This window comes from Bos mutus, chromosome 24, assembly GCF_027580195.1.
Source record: "Bos mutus isolate GX-2022 chromosome 24, NWIPB_WYAK_1.1, whole genome shotgun sequence".
NCBI classification, from domain to species: domain Eukaryota; kingdom Metazoa; phylum Chordata; class Mammalia; order Artiodactyla; family Bovidae; genus Bos; species Bos mutus.
The window spans coordinates 21,481,665-21,504,859 of NC_091640.1; the positions used below are offsets into that span (position 1 = coordinate 21,481,665).

The window sequence follows — 23,195 nt, forward strand, 5'->3', positions numbered from 1 at the left end:
AAGAATACTGGAGGGGGCTGCCATGCCATCCTCCAGGGAATCTTCCCAACCCAGGGATCAAACCCTAGTCTCTTACATCTCCTGTATTGTTGGGTGGGTTATTTACCACTAGTGCCACCTGGGAAGCCCCATTTAAAGGTAAGCAACTGCCAACAGCCTTCCCATGGCCTCACCCATGCTGGGCCTTCCTTGACTAGAATGAGGCTACAGCAAAGGGAGCAGGTGCTCACTAATGAGGCAAGGAACTCCACATACTCCTCGTGTGTTTGAGGTGACTTCCTTAAATCACAACAAAGTTCAGAGGCAGGGAGCTCCCTTCAGCCCTGAAGCAGCCTCAGTAACTACCAAGGACGGACGTGGCGTCCATGCTTGCCTTGGCTCTGGAGATGCTGTGACCAGGCGGCTCCTCACCACCCTGCAGCTCCCCCTGTGATCTATTTGCTCCACCATATCCTATTAATTTCTATTTTATGTCTTCCCCTCTTTCCCCAAACCCCCATCACCAACAATCCCCCTTCACTCTCAGCCCACAATCTTGTGTTCAGCTGAAGAATCAAGTCACCAGACAGCTTCCTCTCACGTCCACCTCAAAGTTCCAGCTTCCAGCCCTCAACCCACAGTTCACCTGACTTGGGCCCACCCCTCTACCTTCCTTCCTGGTGCAGTGGAGGACTGCCTTCTCCCCCCACCACCTCCCTACTTGTGCATCAGAGCTCACCACGACCCCCCTCCATGTGACTCCAGCCATCAGCAGCTCTTTTCTAGCATCTTCAAATTTTCTCCTTTGTATCACTGCCATCAGCACCATTTCATCTTAGTAAAAACAAATAGAAAAGCCCTTCTTTAACCCCATTTACTTCTCCGGCTACCACTCACTTCTCTGTTCACCTTTACAGTACAATTTCTTGTCCATGCTTCTCATCTCTACTTCTTCTCCTGATCTCCTATGAAGCCATCAGAGATCCTGTCCCTCCCCATCTCCAGGGGAACCCACCTGACACAGTGAGAGGGAGCTTCTAGACAATGTCTCCCTCACCAACCCAGTGGCCAGTTCTCAGGACTCATCTTCCTCCCTTCTCTGCAGTGCTCCACACAGTTGATCTCTTCCTCTTTCTTAAAGCAAGTCCTTCACTTACTAGGCACATCATTCTCCTGGGTATCTTCCTATTTCAATGCCTGCTCCTTCTCAATCTTTTTAGCTGATTCCCTCTCATCTTCATAATGTCTAAATTGTGGAGTTTTTAAATGTCTTATTCCTCCTTCCTTCCCTCTTGTCCATCTACATTCACTCACCCCAAGGTGCTCTCATCAAGTTCTGTGGTTTTAAAAACCACCTATACACTGACAACCCCTAAATTTAGATCTCCATTCCAAACTTTCACCCAAACTGCAGTTTTTTATTTTTTAATGCAACTACCTACCTAAAGATAGGAAACCATAAACAAAACCAAAAGACAACCCCAGAATAGGAGAAAATATCTGTACACGATGCCATCAACAAAGGATTTAGTCTCCAAAATTTACAAACAGTTCATGTGGCTCACTATCAAAAAACGACTCAATCAAAAAATGTGCAGAAGACCTAGACAGACATTTCGCCAAAGACACACAGATGGCCAAGCACGTGAAAAGATGCTCAACATCACTAATTACTAGGGAAATGTAAATCAAAAGTACAATTAGGTACTACGTCACACTGGTCAGACCAGCCACCGTTAAAAAGTCATAACAAGTGCTGGAGAGGGTGTGGAGAAAAGTGACCCCTCACTACACTGGTGGTGGGAATGTAAACTGGTATACTACTATGGAAGATTCCTCAAAAACTAAAAATAGAGTTGCCATATGATCCTGTGATCCCACTACTAGTCATATATCTGGAGAAAACTGTAATTCAAAACACGCACCCCAGTGTTCACTGCAGCACTGTTTACAATAGCTAAGACCTGGAAGCAACCTAAACGTCCTTCAACAGATGAGCAGATAAAGAAGATGCGGTAGATATATACAATGGAATAAAAAAGAATGAAATAATGCCATGTGCAGCAACATGGACGGATGCAGAGACTATCAAGCCAAATACCAAATGATATCACTTATATGTGGAATCTACAATATGACACAAATGAATGACACAAATGTTTGTTCTATGCAACAGACAGACTCACAGTCACAGAGAACAGATCTGTGGTTGCCGAGGGGAAGGTGTGGGAGAGGGATGGATTAAGACTGTGGGATTAGTAGATGCAAACGATTATATATAGAATGGATAAACAACTGTAGAGCACAGAGAACATATATTCAATATCCTGTGATAAACCATAATGGAAAAGAACATGAAAAATAACGTATATATACATGTATGTATCACTGAATCACTTTGCTGTATGGTAGAAACTAACACAACATTGTAAATCGATGATACTTCAATAAATTAAAACAGAAACCATCCACATCTCCTGGTGCTTAGGAGACAAATTCCTGCCAGAAAGAGACTTGAAAAAATAACGACTGGTCCTCCCACAGAAAAAGGTGAGAGGCTAAAGTACTAACGTCAAAACCTCAGAAAGGCAAAACTGTCAGGGTTGAGGAGACAGAGACCCCTCCGTGCGATTACTCAGAAGCTTTGAAAGACCAGGCCTAAGAAGCATACCTGAGCTGGAAGTGAACTAAGTCTTTATACAACTACAATCCAGCCCCACCTAGCTCAATCTCTGTTACAGACTGAACTGTGTCCCCCCAAATTCACATATTGGAGTCCTAACCCCCATTACTCTCAGAATGTGACATCATTTGGAGACAGGTTCTTTACAGAGGGAGTCAAATTAAAATGAGGTCATTAGGGTAGGCCTTATTCCAGTGTGACTGGTGTCCTTAGTAAAGAGGGAATATTTGGAGTCAGATGTGTACACAGGAGACCGCCATGTGAAGACGAAGGCAGAAATCAGGGTGATGCTTCCACACACCACGGAATACCACAGACTGTCAGCAAACCACCAGAAGCCAGAACGAGGCAGGGGAGAGAGTCTTCCTCACAGGCCTCAGAAACCTGCCCACACTCTGATCTCAGATTTCTCGTCCTTAGAACCGCGAGACAATACCTTCCCATGTTCTATGCCACTGCCACTCAGTTTGTGGTATTTTACTACGGCAGCCCTAGGAAACTACTGGGACTCCTGACTTGATCATACCCTTGGACTAAGGGAAGGACCCATGTAGATTTCCTATACACAGCACTGCTTTGGCTGGGAAGCAGAGTGACTGGCTACTGACAGTCTAGGAACACAGTGAGGACAGGGCACAGGAAATGCTTCCCTGAGGCCGCCCGGCAGTTATACCAGAAGGTGCAAGGGCAAGCCTCTTTCAAACCCGACCCTCCACTGTGGGCATCCAACTCCAAAAGCACAGCTAATTGTGTTGACCAATTATAAGCATTAATAAATAATTTCAGGTTTCAAGAAGATTTGCTGCTGAGTTCTAAGAGCAAAGACTAAAGTCATCATCAGAGTAAGCATGCTAACCCACAAGCCCACATGGAGATTTGGGGCTCTGAAAGGAAAACAAACAGGTGTTAAAAACACAACTTCTTATACGCAGTCTTTCAAGTTTCCTTGTTAGTTCTTTACAATTCTACTTTCAAGTTTCTCAAACTTTGATTCAGTCTAGTTAATGTTAGGATATCACCTTCAGGAATATATGGTTTCAACTAAATGAACCAGTTTGTTAAAATAAGTCTATTGAAGACACTAATATAACAAAAGTCCAACTGTGAAAGGTGAGAGGTAGAGCCTTATTTTAATAAAATGTAACATGATAAATTAATAAGACTTCAAGTTATGAGGCAGACTGCATCAACTAACAAGGACTTTTCCTGTACTTGAGTTTAAGTAATTTTAACATACAGGTACTCCCTTGTTAGAAGTTTAACCTCTATTCTTTTTTTACAAATAAGTGAGAACCACACAGAATACATTTTTTTTTTTTTTTACCTCTCCCAAAGAGAAATAGTGACGTGGAATCTGAGAATCAGGATAAATATTCTCTAGGTACCAAGAGAATGGTCTGCATTGGAGTTTGTGCCTTAGACCAAGTCTTGATGATATATCTCCATAATCTACCTTTGTAACACCTGGTAAAAGAAATAAGTCATTGAATTATTAATGTTCTGTCAGGTAATACATTTCTATTTATATATTGCATCTAACAAGCCAAACAGGAAAAGCAATATCATTTTGGTGACATACCACAAATCTACCTCCCAAGGTATAAAACAAGAAAATAATGTGTTTTCCAAAGAAAAATTAAATTCATATGAGACCAGTTTACATGCCAATACATACAAATGTAAGTTACATGGGATCACAAAACTTTAATATTTGCTAAGGCAAAAACAAAGATCAATTTTGCCCAAATATGAAACAGATGTTAAACAGAGCAATTGTTTCCAGTCAGGTATTTCTCACACAGGCTCCCTAAATTGTGCGACCACCCCCTACCCCAACCCCAGACAGTCTTGTGGTGACTGAAGAGTATAGAATCATAATGTCAGGCAGATTTATAGTTGATTGAACAGCTGTTGCCACAAAACTCTGAAAAGCAGAGAAAAGCTCCTGGAGGCACGATACAGGGCTTTGCATTGGCCTTGAAATACTTGACCATTTCATGTAAATGTTGAATGCTGCAGTTAGGTGTTAAAAAAAAAAAAAAAAAAACACATGGAAAGTACCTGAGCTAAAACAGTAATTTCTGCAATACTGGATCATGTATTATTATTGTTCCCTTGTGCGTGCTATGTCACTTCAATTGTGTCTGACTGTTTGTGACCCTATGGACTGTAGCCCACCATATTCCTCTATTCATGGGATTCTCCAAGCAAGAAGACTGGAATGGGTAGCCATTCCCTTCTCCAGGGGATCTTCCTGATGCAGGGATCGAACCTGTGTTTCTTGTGTCTCCTGTGATGTAAATATTATACCAGGCTTTTGCTAAGCACTTTCTATACCATATGTAATTTCATTTATTCTTTACAACAACTCTGCTCAAAGCTTCTTTTCCAGTCCTTCTTACCTCTCCTTAGAATGCATTAGGATCAGGCCAAGAAAGTTTGTCTTGTGTTTCTAATGCAAAATAATGCTAACCTGGAGAAATTATATAGAAGAAATTCTTGAATTCATCCATCCATACTTCTGCAAGTCGTCTGTTATTTTTATTGATAATCTGCCCCGTGCCTCCTGGAAACGTGTAGGGTGTAGCTTTCCGAAACACATGTCCAACATGTGAGCAAGTAACAATCTCCAAAGTTCCTCCACACTGCCAAATCTGGAAACAGCCGCAAAGAAGACCCGTTTTAAACACTGACAGTTAAAAAAAAAAATCGTTCACATCTACTGAATTTCATGGCTGGAATTTCACAGAAGCAAGGGTGTATGTACAGTGGAGCTCCTGCTACATGGTCCCAGAGTCAGTGCTTCCTCAATTTCTGGTTCTGATCAAACCAGAAGTTGAAGGTTAAATTCAGAAAAGACCTGAGGTCCAGAGCAGTGTTTTCTTCTAACTGCAGTCCATCAATCATAATAGGGTCATAAAATTCAAATTTGATGAATTGCAACCAGCACTTAGTAACAAGGACATACTGTATGATGAAATGTTTACATTATGGGTTGTGTGTATAATGTATTTATTAATATGGTTCATGGTCAAAAAACTTGTGACCATGGAGTGGTCAGCCAGGGTCCTATCTGTTCGTCCTTCTCCAAACCTGTGTCACAACCTATACATTAAGCAGAATCTAGGACTCTCAACTTGTGGATTACTCATGAATTACTCAGTGGCCAGTGAGAGCACAGTCTAGTGTCCTTGTGAGCATAAAAACAAAAAGAGGGGTAAAAGAAAGATCATTAAGTATGGTTTTATATCCTTAATCAATTATCCTTCTACTCCTTTCAAAATACATTTCCTTGTAAGTTAAAAGTCTATTTAACTGTAGACTATTTTCAATTACATTGCTTTTTGAAAAGTCTTGACTTTGTTAAATACTCAGTGTGCCCATTTTAACGTTTTCCCAGGATCATAAAGTGATACAGCCAAATAGGATCTCCAAGATGCTCTGGAGTCCAAACCTCTCCTCTTATACAGACCAAGGTGATCCACCAGGAATGCAGTGAGCTAGCAGGGCTAGACTTCTGTGCAGTTCACTATGGTTTCCAATAAGCCATGTGTCTAAAGTTCATTATTTTCAGAAATACACATCATTCTAAAAATAAGTTGATTTTTGTGAACATGAAATGCATAAGACTTAAGGCTGACTGGGTTAAATTAATTTAGAATAATTTAAGAATTCTTTTGCCTTTTTCTTTTTATTGAAAAACAGAAAGCTGGTAAAGTGGCCAGGTTTAAATAAGAGAGAACAATTCTCAAACCAGAAGGACACAGCATATTAAAGAAGGTAAAATCATGTTTTTGGCAGTTAAGGAACAAAGTAGCATTTACAAACTACATGTTATTTTTATTTACTTTTAGAGTTTGAATTACCTCCTTGAAAGTAAAGACAACTGGGGAATCCTATGTAAATTTTACAGGTGAGCTACTAATATAACTGAATTATTTGCTTAAAATTTTAGAAAGATACTTTAATAGTATCAACAAACTTTTTATGGGCTAAAGGCTGTGAAGTCTGATTAAACTCATATTAAATTCACTTTTTATTTTTTCTTTAGAAAGAACACGAATATTCAAAGCATATTCATATTTGAGGTTATACAGGTTACTTTTTTCAAAGGGAACTTACCCTAAAGGAAATTTCTAGGTTTTCTCCTCCCCAAATATCCATTCCAGCATCATATGTTCCAATTTCCTGAAAGTAATCTCTGTCTATTGAAAAAAGGCCTCCTGCCATTGTAGGTGTTCTGAAATTCAATCATAATACTATACTGTTAATTGCAACAATTTAAAGTTTACTATCAGTTTTTGCTTTTAAAAGTAGTTTTATAACTGTTGATAACTATGGAATAAATGCTGATTCTCACACTCTTCAGAAACTTTCACAGGCCCCAAGGGCTTTGTTTTTACGCTGAGTTATTTGGTTTCCAGATATGACCTGCACCCCAGTCACGCTGTCACAGCTCCTCCTGGACACCCTTCCCTGCCTGGTCCCAAGGGCTCTTACTGTCTTCAGTACCATTCCTGATCCTCAGGTCCTGACTGAGCTTCCACCCGAAACTCCTTAAGTTGAAGCTATTTCTTGTAATCTTCTTCATCTAACTGTCATGCACTCTGGAGTTTCGAGCAACTAAAAATGCAGTTGACCATGTTAACCAAACAGACTCACATCAGCAGCTCTAGCACACCAGGTTTTAAAGGGTGGCAAACACTGCAAAGATGTATGATTAAACAGGATGAAAACAATGCAGCTCTTTTCCTGAACTTTAAGGAAGGAGATGAAGTACAGAATAAATCAATATATCCCTCCTAAGGGGATCATCATCCTGACCAAGTACGGTAAATTCTCTGCCACAAAACATGGCTCAGGTATGCAGAGTGAGTGGGAACAGGTTGAACTAAGCATAGAAATGATAACAAAGGAGGATTTAAATAAATGAATACCAAGTACTGGTTTACTTGAAGAATGAGTATGGGAGAAAAATGGGTTCCAACTAGGGAGAATGTAATTAAATTCTAGGAACAGAGGACACATGTAGATAATAGTTTAGGATGAACTGGCCACCTACATAACCCTAAAACATCCTCATTCCATGCACTGGTGAGGGAGGTAGCATTTGCTTTTACAGAAGAAATAGTTGTTTCCACCAAGAAGTTAGGCCTTACTTTGATTTTAGAAGACAAAAAAGAATGAGAAAGCCTAATATCTTAGGAGTCAAAGGAAATAGGCTGACACCCAGCATTATCCTTCAGTGCAGGGCTTTCCTCCCCTAGGTTTGGCATCTAATTTTCCTAGAACTGTTATACATGTAAAACAGTCATTTATACAGACATCCCTACCTACCGCCCTACCCCCCAGTTTAGGGAAGACTCCTAGCTTTTATCAGATTTTTCTGATAAAAAAGAAGTCTATCATCCATGAAATGTTTAGCAACCCTTGGTTTAGATGCTGATTTGAACTGTCAGCCAAAGAGTGAAAAAGTCCCTTTACTGGGAAAGTAGGAGAGGACTTGGGCTGGCTAGGGACAAAGAGCATAGAACTAGTGAAAGCTTTCTCCAGCTGTCAGAACTGAACTCAATTCAAAGGCAGACAGATCTGGGGAGCCTAGGAGAGGAGAAGGCTAAAAAGCAAGTCTCAATTACTACAGAAGCAACAGGCTGATGCAATTAGAATAAATCCTAGGATGGCTCAGAAGGCTCAAGGTCTCTCTCTAAAGGTCCTCAATAGCATGAAGCTTTTTATCCCTTTCTGAGGGAAAAAAAAAAAAAATCTATATAGGACCAAATACAGAACAAAAGAAAAAGCAGAAATGTATTAATGGATATCCCTTTTATACTTTTGTCAATTCTAGTTATTTTTGTACTTGAAACAAGTTTTTTTTAACCTTGTAGGATGGTAGATGTCTGAATTTAAAGTCTTACATTTTATTACCCAGTTTTAGGCAATACTTTCACATCTTGGCACTTACAATTACTGAAGGGATGGTTTAAGTTAAATATTATCCTTAGTGACTGAATTAAAGCATAAATTACAGATTTACAAACTGCTGTTCATGTAGGAATGAAAGAACATATGCATGTCACTATCATTTCTCATAGGCACTAGATTTATAGAAATGAAAAATTTGAACTTATTTTTTTTTACTTAAAAAAAAAACCCGTCTTTGAAATAATGACATTATTTCAAATAAATAATGATATTACTTCAAATAAATGAAAAATGGCTCTTAACTTCACATATGGTGAACAAATCCTTCATGCCTTTCAAAATACATTTAAAATCCTTCTAATGTGATTCCCGAAGCTTCACAATCCCCCGCCAGTAACATTTTGGGGAAAATGTTTGATGAATCAATTACCTCACAGGAAGAGTCCGATCACCTTTCCTTCTGTCCATTTCTCTTTGGGGAACAGGATACCAGCGAAAGTTGAGCTTCCAGTTGAACCCGCCATAGGTCATGTCAGAACCTGCCATGTACTCGAAAGTGTCATCACTGATCACATCTATGATGGGACAGACCACTGTCTTCCTGGAATCATAAAAGCAGATGAAAAATCTTTGAAAACTTTCCTTTTTGAGGTCTATCATAACAACTACATAACAAGTATATACTAAGTGTTTTTAAAATAAAAATGCATTCTATAATGTTAAGGACAATGGTGAAAAAAATCCCCCACTCTATCCTACCAAGCTAGCATCATTTATCCTATTTATTTATAACCCATCGAAAATAACCTTCCACCCCTTTTCCATTCGGACTTTTTACATTTTTTGCCACATGAAAAGTACTTCAAATATTTCTACAGTATTAAAAAATAACACTTTTAATGACTACATATTTAACAGTTTTAAGCTAATAACTTTCTTAAAAAATAGACTTTTGGACATTTGTGTTTCTTATAGATTTTTGCTATTAAGAAACTAAGGGGTCATGTTCATATATATTTTTTCACTTTTGCTTGAGGAGTAAACTTCTAAATAATTTTTTGTGGCACTGCTTACTACTACTTTCCAAAAGTGTTTTATGTATATGTATATACAGCTTCCTTATAATGCCATCAACTTTGGATGCTATTTTCTTGCAACTGTGTAATTATAATAATGTTAAACAGTATCTCTAGGTTTAAAAAAGTTTATTTTTCTAATTATTAGAATGAGTTCTTTTTATTGCAGTTTGTATTTCTTCATATAAATTGTCTGATCATACACACTAAAATATTTTTCCTTTTGGTTACTGCGATTTTTATGAACCTGAAAAACCACACATGACCACAGCTCCTTCTAAGGAACACTGCCCCTCTCAGAGCCATTGGGAGCCACATTTTAGAGTATCCTCCCCATCTGACTGGTGTCTTATTTAAGAAATCTTTCCTTACTCCAAAATCATATTCTCCTATATTATCTTCAAAATGAATTGTATTTTTGCCTTTCACATTTGTCTTTAGTCTTCATGAAACTGATTTTGGGTTTTCATGCAGCAAGTATCCAACTTCGTTTATTTTCCTTACGGGCAACCAACAGTCCTAGTGGTACTCATCTCACAGTCTGCTGTATCATAAGGGCCAGCTCTGTCACAAGTCAAGTTTTCACATAAATATGGACTGGCTCTGTTTCACTAGTCTAATCCCTGCATCAATACATCACTGCCACAATTAAACAGCTTTAAAATAAGTCCTGATATCTAGTAGGACAGGCCCAGTTGTACTTGACTCTTCTTTTTCATGGGTATTTTAGCTGTTTTTTTAAAAAACATGTATTTCCATATAAATGTCAGCATCAGCCAGTTTCTCCAAGAAAATTCTGCTGAGATTTCAATTAAAAACACACTGAATTTATAGATCAATGTGGGGAGAAATGACATTTTTATATTGACTTTTCTATCCATTAATATTATCCTTCTCTCTGCTCAGATTATTTTCCAGTGAATTCCAACAATTTTCAATTTCATGCATCATTTGTTAAACATATTCCTAATCACAGCCTATGATTTCCATTGCTATTATAAATGGTATCATTTCTTTTCTTCTTTTTACATTGTATTTCCTAACTATTCCTGCTGCTATGGAGAAAGCAACCGACTTTTCTGTGGTAATTTTATATTTGGCAACACTGCTAAATTCTTTTTATCTCTACTACTTTGTGTATAGATTACTTTTCTTTGCAAAAAACACATCATTTGCAATTGATAGCACTCATTTTTTTTCCTTTCCAATTCTTACACCTTTTATTTAATTCTTGTATTACTGCAAAATCTAAGGCTTCTAATAATACTGAGTAATGCAAATAATTCAGGGCATCCTTATCTTGTGCAAAACACTTTCAACATTTCTCTGTTATGTTTGCCAGTTAACATGTGTCTGTTTAGCTATTCTTTCTAAAATTTGTAAATTTCCATTCTGTAATAGTTTACTAAGTATTTTAAATCACAAATCAATGTTCATTTTAATCATAAATGAACATTTTTTTCCCCTGTATCTACTAAAGTGATTATAGAGTTTTAATGACAGGGTTTTAATCACAGTTTCAGAAATATGTTATCATCTACTTTGTGAACTGGTTTTGTAATATTAAACTAAACCAAGTAGTAATGATGTGTTATATATACATATATACTGATATGTTATCAGTGGTCCCCACTTTTTTGGCACCAGAGACTGGTTTCATGGAAGATAATTTTTCCATGAAACTGGAGTGGGGGCAGTGTGGGTTTGGGATGATTCAAATGCTTTACATTCACTGTGCATTTTATTTCTATTCTTATTACATCAGCTCCACCTCTGATCATCAGGCATTAGGTCCTGGAAGTTGGGGACCCCTGTGTTTTTATATATGTTGATATGATATTAATAAATCCCAGTTGGATTCAGTTTGCTGGTGGTGTGAGATTTTCGTATTAAGCTTCACCAGTGGGTTTGAATAATTTTCCATGTACTTCTTTTCTGATTTATTTTATCAAGTTATACTAGTCACAAAAAACACTTTGAACTGGTATCCCCTTTTTCTGTATCCTGCTTACAAATTCTTAGGAGAGATCTGTCTTCCCTCCTTCACTCCATATCAAGGTTCAAACAGCCAGATTGCCTTTGGTGTGATAGAATTCATTTCTCATTCTAACCCAGAAGTACAGACAACAGAAGCCTAGCTTTATGCAGATATTTGCTATTTGTCTTCACACTCTAGGCAGAGCCCTAGCCTTGGCTCCTATCCTCCCATCTGTTTGTCTTTTAAGGTAGAAGATCCACATCCCCTAAGTTCAGCAGGAAACCCTACAAGTGAAAGCTGGCTTTAGTGTCTGGACTACTTACTTGTATGTACTTCGTTCTGAGAGCTGCAACATTTCTTACTTTAGTGCCAACTTGGTGATGCACTTAAAACTGTGTTTTGTATTTATCCAGAATTTAGCTTTATCAGTTGGAAAAGTTGTTCAGGATACCTCATCTACCATACGGCCCAACTGGAAGTTGTGTTTGTTATTTCAGGCAATTTCCCTTTCATATTTCTGTCATCACTTCACACTGCTTTCTCCAAGGGTCTAGGCTCCTGCTTCATAAAGGTTACAGACTGTCTTTACACAAGAAAACACTTCCTGAATCAGTCATTTGTTACATACAGAAAACAATTTACAGATATCCTATGTCTTTTTCAGGCAGTGTTCTCCTTCCTAAAGCTACTGTATCTTCTCATTGCCCAGGCAATTCATCTTTGAAAGGGGAAGAGATGTAGGTCCAGCATTTGCTTACAAACAGAATAGATGCAATGACAAGCTCCCACTAAGCTCAACTTGGGGCCTTCCCAGGTGGTGCTAGTATTAAAGAACCCGCCTGCCAGTGCAGGAAACATAAGAGACTCGGGTTCAACCCCTGGGTTGGGAAGGTCCCCTGGAGGAGGGCATAGCAACCCACTCCAGTATTCTTGCCCGGAGAATCCCATGGACAGAAGAGCCTGACAGACCATGGGATCATAAACAGTCGGACACGACTGAAGCAACTTAGCATGCACGCATGCTCAACTTGACTAATAATAGTTTACACCCTGCTGAAATCTAAATCTTAATGTTAAGTTGACACAGCCAGCCTCTGGTTCAAACTGCAATGGCAAGCAGAAATGCAACAAACCTAGGTCCTGCAGAATGAAGTTAGGTTTTTTCCTGATATCTAGGAACTAAAGCCAGAGCCCAGCAGTAGACAATTCTTTGACAACTGCATCATGAAAGACTACAACCATGAGCTTGCACTGCTCCCAATGTTCCACCTGTATTAGCCAACATTACAGTGCTTATTTTCATATACAATCAAGCATTTTAGGGGCAACGTGTATCTCCTCACCCCCTTTAACTCTGTGCTACAGGCTGAGAGATACAGCCTCAGTAAAGATGCAGACAGAGAGCAGATGACCTGCCCGCACCCTCGTGTCAGCCTTAGAGAGCAGGGACGAGTACAGGGCTTTTTATCCTACCGCCCCTGAGATAAGTGTCTATATGTTCTACTCCTGTTCAGTGAAGAGAGCAGACAATAAACATCCTAACAACATGTTTCCTAACCCATCCTCACTAACAAGACAGTCTGCAAACAGTGCTTCCAAGCTTTAGAATGTGGTCTTCACATTTAGTCTAGAGCACTCTTCATGGGGCTTCTCAGGTGGCTCAGTGGTAAACAATCCACCTGCCAATGCAGGAGATGTGGGTTCGATCCCTGGGTTGGGAAGATCCCTTGGAGAAGGAAATGGAAAAGAGTACTGGAAAGACTCTTTGGTACCATTCCAGTACTCTTGCCAGGAAAATCCCATGCATAGAGGAGCCTGGTGGGCTACAGTCCATGGGGTCATGAGAGTTGGACACGATCAGGAACTGAGCACACTCACTTTTCAAAGGCATTTAAAAGGAAAACTCAGATGAAAATATTTTTATATTTATTTAAAAACAGAATTTTGCAACTTATCATAGTTTAACACGAAGGCACTGAAAATAATTTATAAATCCCATAAAATTACCTGTCGTGTTTGATCCTGGCTAAGAGAGGCTCCAGCCACCCCACTGTGCACTCACAGTGCGCGTCTAAAAAGGTGATCACTTGGCCTTTAGACACAGCAGCACCTTTTAACCTAGCTCTGATCAATCCAGAACGCTGCTCCATTCGAATGACGTGAACGGGTACTTTTAATTTTTTCACGTAACTCTCTAGAGGTCTTTTTAAAAAGTCTGAAAAGGAATGAAACAATAAGAAAATAACATGAAAAACCTGTGAGCTGGCATTGCCCAGGTGGAAAGCAACTTTGGATTGCAGTATTCATTCAACATGTATTTACTAAGCACTGTAGGTGAGGCTCCCTGACTCACAAACCCAGTTCACCCAGGAAGGCTTTTTATTTCCTGAGAGAATGTCCCAGAACTGCCTCTCCTTTGTTACGCGAGGAATTAGGGGAGAGCCTCTGGGGTCAGGCTCAGTCAAAGGCATGTTACCACATTTCTTGAAGGAGCTTTCTGTCAGGCTCAATTCTTTTTTTTAAATCACGCTTAAGGAACAGGAACAGAAAGAAGGTGGTTTAAGAGAATTAAACCCAGACCGCAATAGAGGGAAGGAACGAATACACAATAGCTGTTAAGAGTTCAGAAAACTGTGGTTTCTTCAAAGACAGGAGTGAATTGTCTTACAGACTGTCACAGTCTCTGACTATGCAGTTCTTCTTGCAGGAGGTGGGGAGTGAGGTCAAGCTAGAATGCTGGGCAGTAGCTGCAAGACCAAACAGAAACCTTAACAGACCGTTTGGTCCAAGTAAAAGAGCTTTCAAGAGTGAATGGCACTGAAAAGAAAAAGAAAATCAGCAGCTATCCTGGAGAGTTGAGAGAGAGGCTGTGCCCTTAAGTCAAGGATTTCCCGCCTCCAGAGTACATAACTGACTTTAAACAGCAGACAAGGGGGACTTCCCTGGTGGTCCAGTGGCTGAGACTTTGGACTCCCAATGCAGGGGGCTCAGGTTCAATCCCTGGTCAGGGAACTAGATCCCACAAGCTGCGACTAAGGATCCTGCATGCTGTAAGGAAGACTGAAGATCCCATGTGCAATAACTATAAGCCAGTGCAGCCAAATAAATAAATTTAAAAAAGAAAAAAGCAGAAAAGTCTCCACTTCCTCAAGGCAGAGAAAAGAAGTTGCAGATCAGGTTAGTTTCTGGTAGTTATGCCAGAGAAGCAATGGATGGTGGGCAAATGTCTTTCCAACTTGTCCCCATACAAGAAGTATAAGGACAATCCCTCCAGGGGAGGAAAATCTTGACATGGAGCTACCAGGATGCCTATGACTACCTCTGACCCTTGGGATCTCCATAAGGGTGGCTGGGTATATTAAGGGGATAAATTCTAAATTTGGGAACCAAAAGGGCTTCCTACATATTGGAGAGGGAAAGACAAATAGGAGTGAAATAGTTCTTGCTCACTGGAAGTGGTAAGACCTGACTGTCAATAATGGAATAATCAGGGCTATGAAAACAGAGAAAGAGAAAAAAGGCCTCATGTCCACTATACCAGAACACCGATCATTTCCATGTCTGCTAACACATTTTCTGAAATATCTGAGCTAAAAAGAGTATCTGAAAAATATGGGGAGAACTCCTACCTGATAACCATGATTCTATGAACCAGAAAGCTATAATTTGATTCTGAGTAAAAAGGTGACGGTGATGCCAATCCCAATGAAAAGCACCATTTTACCCTTTTATGTCTGTTTCGTATAATGCCAGGCTCTTTACAGACTTTATTTCATTTAATCCTCATAATGACCCTGTGAGATGTTATTAAACCTATTTTAGACATGAAATTCTAAGACTTAGAATATTAAATGAACTGATCAAGATGACACAGTTTATTAAGGAGTAGATCCAACAGTCCAATCAGGTCTGCCTGACTTCAAAGCCCATCTTTTCACCCACAGCAAGAAATCCTACAAGGAAACAACCAAGGGAAAAATTCAGGACTGTGGAATTGCTTGACCTGATACACATTTAAACTGCTTTATGTTCAGAGTTTGATGAATCTCATGTGATGAGTTATGAGTTATATTCTAGCACCTTAGACCAGTCAAGTGCAACTGTGTCACAACACATCTCCCAGTAAGTCTTCCTTCCAGAATAAGTTTGAAGTGCGTCTTAAGAATTAGAGCAATCTAATCCCTGAGTCCTGTTATCTTTGAAAGTTACGATACTCTGTCTTGTCAATAATTAAAATGAAAAATGCATGGTCTGGTAGCTCAAAAAAGTTGCTATTGAACAACTTTTCTTGGCATTTTATTTGACATCTTTGTGGCTCTCATGCAATATGGCTACAAACTAGGTGTCTTCCTAAGAGCTGACAGAAAATTAGGTGCTCAGGACTAGGTGGGGGATTAGGAACTATTTATTCAAAACTCATTTTATGAAAATGAAGCCATGGGGGTTAATTGATTATGATTAGAAGATACAACGTCATCTAAAAATAAGGGAGAATCTTATTTATTAGATATCTTTACAGCTATTAGTCTATAAATGGATCCCAAGGCATCTCTACCTCAGGCAGTGCGAGGCTGGCAGAGTAAAGGTCAGGGAAAATTTCACTGCTGCCGGCAACAACTGAGAAATCTTAGAACTCGAAAGAGCAAGGAATTTAGAGTGTAATATTAATAAACCTGACTCCTAATCCCTACTTAAATAAGAACCTGTTTCCTTTTGTGTAAAATAAGAAAAACAATAGTCATGTCAGATTAAGAACATTGTATCAATTCTAAGTCTTAAGATACCCTTCTGAGATGACAACTGCATAACTTTGAACATGAACTAGGGATTCATCCAGATTCTGTCTTTATTACAGACCCTGTAACAGTAAAGTTATCACAGACACGAAGTACATAGCAGCTAAGAGGTCAACCCCTAGGTTTATGGTTAAGTCTCATTTTGCTTTAACAATAAAATAGGGATAATTATAGCACCTACTTCATACTTAATAAATGGAGCTACTGATGTCTCAGCAGGTTAACTGTGAAATCTAGTACTCTGAGGCCATGAGCAGACTACACATGCTACACAAGCTAGTTCGGAACTCTATGCAGACAAGGAGGAAAACACAAGGATTAACTGACTGGGGATTACTCTTTCCTTCATTCACTGAATATATTCTGGACTGCTTACTATGTAACAGGCACTGTGGACCCTGGGGAGAAAATAGTGAGCAAACAGTCCTTCCTGATGGAGTTCTAGCACCTGCCTGGGGGGTTGGGGGTGGAGGTGGGTGTAAAATGGTAAAGCTCTGGGGGGTGCTGTGGAGTACAGAGTGTTCTGAGAGGTGTTCAGTGGGACATGACCTGGTCTTGGGAGGTCAAGGAAGGCCTCTCTAAATGTAACTTGACTCTGATGAAACATTTGAGCTGAACTGTGGGGATAGGATGGGCAGGGAATTATAAGACGAGACTGGAGATGCAGGCAAAGACCAGGTCATGCAGGCCTTAGAGGAAAGCTGTTTGCTTGTTTTTACCTGAAGTATAGTTGCAGGCCTCAGATAAATGATTTTTTTTTAAGTATAGTTGACTTACAATGTTCTCAGGTGTACAGCAATGTGATTCAGTTACATACAGGTTGTTTTTCAGATTTTTTTCAATTGTAGGTTACTACAGGAAACTGATATAGTTCCCTGTGTTATATAGTAGGTCTTTGTTTCGAGGAAAGGTTTTCATCAGAGAAGTGATGTGGTCTGGTCTGAATGTTTAAAAGCTTCCTTCAGGAAGACAGTGTTTATGGGGAGACTAGTCTATTTCATCAGTCGGGTGAGAAATAATGGTGCCTTGGCTGGGCCTCATGAGTAGGAAGGGGCAGACTTAGAGAGCTGGCTCTGGTTCCTGGGCCCATAGTTACCACCTAAACAAGAAGGTCAGACCATTCTCAGTCTGGGCAGCAAGACTGCAGCTATGACCACAACAGCACAACGCCCAGTGGTTCCCAAATATCAGAAGTGGTGATCAGAACACCTGAGGCTTTCCAGGCAAGAAGATACAGAAGAACCAAGTTCTTTGTGAGAGCTGTGCGGTGACACTTGGAGACCTGCTTAGTGACTAAGAGCCCGACGGAGCAGGGAGGCAGACACCTGCCCACACGTTTCCAATTACAGGTTTACACAGGCCATGGTGATTCAGAAGGGCCTACATGAGGGAGGAAAAAATAACTGGGATACGTGACTTTCTTTGCCACTTCATGTTGTGGACACATGGATCTTTCTGATCAGGCCTCATCCCACAAAAACTTAACTATTTCACACAGCCTTCTCAGGCCTGCAACAAAATGATGGCGAAAACAGGGGGAAATATAAAAACAAATCATTTCATCTGAGGAAAAATATCTCTCCTTGAGGAATATTTAATTTCACAAGTTTCAACATGTAAGTCAGTCACTCAGAGGACAGAGACGTTTTTATATATCGCTGCTAAACTAACTTTGGCTAATTTTCTAAAAGAGGGATTAATTAATTCCTGGCTAACAATTATTCAGGTGAAATTTATATGTCTACTGTCAACAGTAATTATTTAAGTGTGGTATTCTTAGTTTATAACAGCTCTCATCCATTTTCCATTTTATATTAATTATTATTATTAAATGTTTTATTATTAAATGTTTTATGCAATTATAAACTATCTCCTTGATTAGAATAAGGAAGTAAGCTACAAGGCCCTTGAGACAGCAAGGCTGTAACTTATTTAGTTTTACTTCTACAATCTGGCAAAGGAAGAAGATTTAAATTGTTATCAATGTGCAAATTAATCCCAATAGTTAAGATAGGAAGTAATTAAATTTCATCATGCTTAAATGTATATGTTTAGTGTGGGCACAGGAAGGAGAAGGTATAATACTTGACTAAACTATCTTAGCATATGCAATGAGAGATTAGGCAAGAAAGGTGAAGATAACAACAAAAAAAGGTTGAAAAGATGAGTCATGAAGTTTCAAGCTGCTTAAGGAAGGAAGAGCCATTTTCTGTAGTTCCCTCCAAATTTTTCTCATGTGAGTATAGGAATATTGGCGAAAGCACATGACACCAATGATCCTAAACAGCTGTGCTGTGAAAAACAAAAAGGCCCGTGAAAAATTCTGGGATTCGTGGAAGAATGTCTGGGCCAGAGCCATTGCAGAGACTCATCATGAGATCAGAGACATATGATCCACCACCCCCCACAAGTCCCTCCATCAGCCTTTTGTGCACCCTTTTACGGACCACGCCTGACCTTGGGAATGGAGAACATGGCAAGACCCAGAAAGAACCTGGAGAACTTGGACTCGCCCAGCTGAGGCTCTGCTCTGCTGGCAGGGATGATTCCCACTGTCCATGCACTAAATCTCTCTTCATGGCTCTCAATCAGAGCCAGTCTTTCTCCACTGACTCCAGGCTGAGCTCCCCACAGAAAAAATCCTGACAAAATTAAGTGGTTTTTTTTTCTCCCCCACTGTTTTGCATAAATTTTTACACAGTTATCTCTTTTTAAAACAAGATTAAGATGTGATACAACTAAATGCTAATTAAAGTAATATTTTAAGTTTCACAAGGGTATAAATTGTTTGTATATGTGAATGAGTCCAAATGTCATAAATAACTTTTAGGATAAATTAGAAGCTTGTATAAAATTATTAGGTTAAACTGATAGCAACTATCATTGATGGCAGCTAGTTTTATAAGCACTAACGACAAAACATGTAGATTATTGGCATTAAAATGTAAAATTTACCTCTTTCACTGGCATCATCTACTAGAACAATTTCTTCTAGCATGTGCCTTGGTGAGCGATTAATGACGCTATGGACAGTTCGCAGAAGTGTGCTCCAAGCCTCATTGTGGAAAACAATCACCACACTGGTTGTAGGAAGGTTATCTGGATACACCTTTGTTTTACACCTGGAAACAAAGCAAATGTCTTTGTAAAACTGTTAAGACAGCAAAATCCAGTAACCCGGACTAAGAGGGGTGACAGAGGAATAAAGGCAGTTGGCTCTAGTGGTGCAACTCTCAGTAACTTCTCATTTATTTAGGTTTTGGTTAATGTTGCATTTAATAAAACAGTACCTAAAGTTATATATGCTTAGACTAAAACCATTTTAAAGATGTTAATCATATTCTTAAAATCAGGCACCTCTCCTGATATGTCTTCTGTTGATTCCTTTTAATGGAGAATGTACTAAGGCCGTATCACTAATCCCAAAGAGAACAGGTCTCAAGAACCCCATTAGACAAAAAGTCAGAACCGCTACAGGCTTAGTTATTATAGTTGAATAATCTAAGCAAAAGATTCCCTTCCACAAAGGAAGTGAACTAATATTTACTGAGTTATCTACTAAGTACCAGGCACTGAAGCTTCCTAATAGTTTTGTGAGGTACTTGGAGCCACAATTCACAGATGAGAAGCCAAGGATGGACCCAGGGAGGGAGTGGCAGGGCCTGACTGTGAGTTTCACAATCTTGATGCTGCCGTTCCACAACGCAATTTCAGCACACATCTTGTTCAGTATAGACTGTGTCTAGAAATGTAGTCACTGGAAAAGACCAAACACACCCAAAATATCTGCACACAGAATCAATAAACTAGTTCTACATGGTCTCATCTTTCAGTCTTGTGAGCTAGATGAAACCACTGGAAACAGACTACCCGAGGGCGACAGCAGCACTGAGCAGCCAGACATCAAGGTCTGCGCCTCAGGACATTCTGATATTGCTTCATTGATTCGTATTCAGTCATAAGTCATCTTGTTTCACAAACTAATCCTACTGATTACTATGAGTTTTGGGAAACAGAATACAGCCATGGTGACTACAAAGCTAGCTTACAGAAACAACAAAAAGAACAAAATCCAGTGAGACTCAGAGGATGATTAGGTAAATCTGGCATGTACAAATGGTAGCTAGCTGGGAAGCCAACTGGGTGCACAACTGGGAAGCCAATAGAAAGATGATGGAAAACTCGGAGGTGCCGGCTCTGCAGAAGAGGAGTGCTAAGTCAGATTTTATTACTAGGATGACAAGTTAAGGAATTAAATTCTGAAGTTGTATGGAAAGGAAGTAAGGCTACGGAACACTGGAAATAAAGAAGACTAAAATGGAAACAATTCACAGCAGGATGGAAGAATCAGAAAGCATAGTGAGTATTAGGACCCAGAACAGATGACAAAAAGGATAACAATTTCCTAAATCAAAAACTGAATTTAATCATTCAGAGAAATACAAAGTCACAAACATTCTCCCAGGACTTCCCTGGTGTTACAGTGGGTAAGAAACCACCTGCCAACGCAGGGGACATGGGTCCCATCCCTGGTCTGGGAAGATTCCACGTGCTGCAGAGCAACTAAGCCCATGTGCCACAACTACTGAGCCCACGGTCTAGGGCCCGTGACCACAACTACTGAGCCTGCGTGCTGCAGCTACTGAAGTCTGTGTGCCCAGAGCCTGTGCTCTGCAACAAGAGGGCCCACCGCCGTGAGAAGTCTGCACACTGCAATGAAGAGTAGGCCCGCTCATCACAACTAGAGAAAGCCCTCAGGCAGCAGTGAAGACCCCATGCATAATAAGTAATAAGTGCATAGTAAGGAAGTAATAAGACAATAAAATAATAAATAAAGTTATTAAAAAACCCCACACGATTTCATAAAAAAAAAAAAAACAGAAAACAGAGAAAATATGGGAAAATCTTTATAAATGATCACAAACATGTAAACACACACACACATACTCCCCTCTACCTGGGAAAGCCATAGAGTACTTAAGGAGAACCAGCGAGGCTTTCAGCATTCCAGCTAAGCTTCTCCCCTGAAGGGGCCACCTGTCCTTGTGGGGCTGGAAGGATGGTAACCCTTTGAGGGAAGGAGACACCGAGCTAAGGATGAGCACAGGCTGTGTTATGAAGCCGTTTTCTTCCACTATGTCCCAAGTGAGCACATCCTTGGGGATGAAAACTCACAAGTGGAAGGCTATGTTGCTTTAAAAACAAACAAAACAGAAAGACCACACACAGACTTAACAACAGGGTGTGGGTTAGGAAGAGAGGGAAAAGAAGAGTCTTAACTTTTTACTGAAATATATAAACAAGTTGACAACTATAAGTATACAGTTCAATGAGTTTCTACAAAGTGAATGCATCAAGGAGTCAGCACCCAGAAGAAGAAACAGACCATTACCAACCCCATGGGGGCTCCCACTGCACCCGTTTCCAAGGTGACCACTCCTGTGGACCGCTAGCATTACAGATGAATTTTGTCTTTTTAACAACTTTATTTAAAAGGAATAATACAGAGCAGTGGTTCTCAGGGCTTCCCAGGTGGGCCAGTGGTAAAGAACACGCCTGCCAATGCAGGAGATGCAAGAGATGTGGGTTGGATCCCTGGGTCGGGAAGATTCCCTGGAGGGCATGGCAACCCACTCCAGTATTCTTGCCTGGAGAATCTATGGACAGAGGAGCCTCGGGGGTAACAGTTCATGGGGTTGCAAAGAGTTGGACATGACTGAAGTGACTTAGTACACACATAAGACATGGGAGCAACCTAAATGTCTATCAATAGATGAATGGATAAAGAATATATATAATGGAATATTATTCAGCCATAAAAAGAGTGAAATAATACCATGTGCACCAACATGGATGGACCCAGAGATTATCATTGAGTCCTAAGTTGCTTCAGTCATATCTGACTCTTTGCGACCCTATGTACTGTAGCCCACCCGGCTCCTCTGTCCACCAGATTCTCCAGGCAAGAATACTGGAGTGGGTTGCCATGCCTTCCTCCAGGGAATCTTCCGACCCAGGGATAGAACCAGTGTCTCTTGTCTCCTGCATTAGGAGGCAGGTCTTTACCCCTAGCGCCACCTAGAAGTCAAGAGATTATCATACTAAATGAAATACGTCATAAAGAGAAAAACAAATACCATATGATATCACTTTTAAGTGGAATCTAAAATATGATACAGATGAACATATCTACAAAATAAAAACAGACTCACAGACTCACAAAATAAACCAAACAAATACCAAAGAGGAAAGGGGGTGAGAGAGGGGTAAATCAGAAGTTTGGGATTAGCATATACAAACTACTATATATAAAACAAACAAACAACAAGGTCCCACTGTATAGCACAGGGAACTATTTTCAATGTCTTCTAATAATCCATAATGAAAAAGAATATATATTTATATAAAACTGAATCACTTTGCTATACAACTAACACAACATTGTAAATCAACTATTCTTCAATAAAATAAAATTTAAAAAGAGCCATTTTCATATGGGTCTATTTCTGAGCTATCTTATCCCATTAATCCATACATCTATCTTTTGCCAACATCATAAGTCGATTACTGCAGCTTTACAGAAAGGCTTTGAATTGCGTAATGTATTTCCTCCAAATTTATTCATCATTTTCAAATTTATTTTAGTTATTCTATTTCTTTTGCCTTTTCAAATAAAAATGTAAATCCCTTGCTCGGATTCTGAATGGAATTTCACCGAACATCTACTGAGGAGAACTGACATCTTTTTTTGAGGGGCTACT

At 39.6% G+C, this 23,195-nt stretch overlaps 1 protein-coding gene across 3 annotated transcripts in view; it reads right to left on the reverse strand.

Moving 5' to 3' along the window:
• The window catches only part of GALNT1 (polypeptide N-acetylgalactosaminyltransferase 1), a 123,237-nt gene that overhangs the window by 12,741 nt on the left and 87,301 nt on the right, over positions 1 to 23,195 (reverse strand). For all 3 annotated transcript variants that reach the window (XM_070361985.1, XM_070361984.1, XM_070361983.1), the window contains 6 exons: positions 19,390 to 19,556; positions 13,646 to 13,853; positions 9,015 to 9,185; positions 6,785 to 6,902; positions 5,136 to 5,316; positions 3,987 to 4,126 (listed from right to left, as the gene is read on the reverse strand). In XM_070361985.1, the coding sequence (XP_070218086.1) occupies positions 3,987 to 4,126; positions 5,136 to 5,316; positions 6,785 to 6,902; positions 9,015 to 9,185; positions 13,646 to 13,853; positions 19,390 to 19,556 (985 nt within the window). The remainder of the gene's footprint in view (positions 1 to 3,986; positions 4,127 to 5,135; positions 5,317 to 6,784; positions 6,903 to 9,014; positions 9,186 to 13,645; positions 13,854 to 19,389; positions 19,557 to 23,195) is intronic.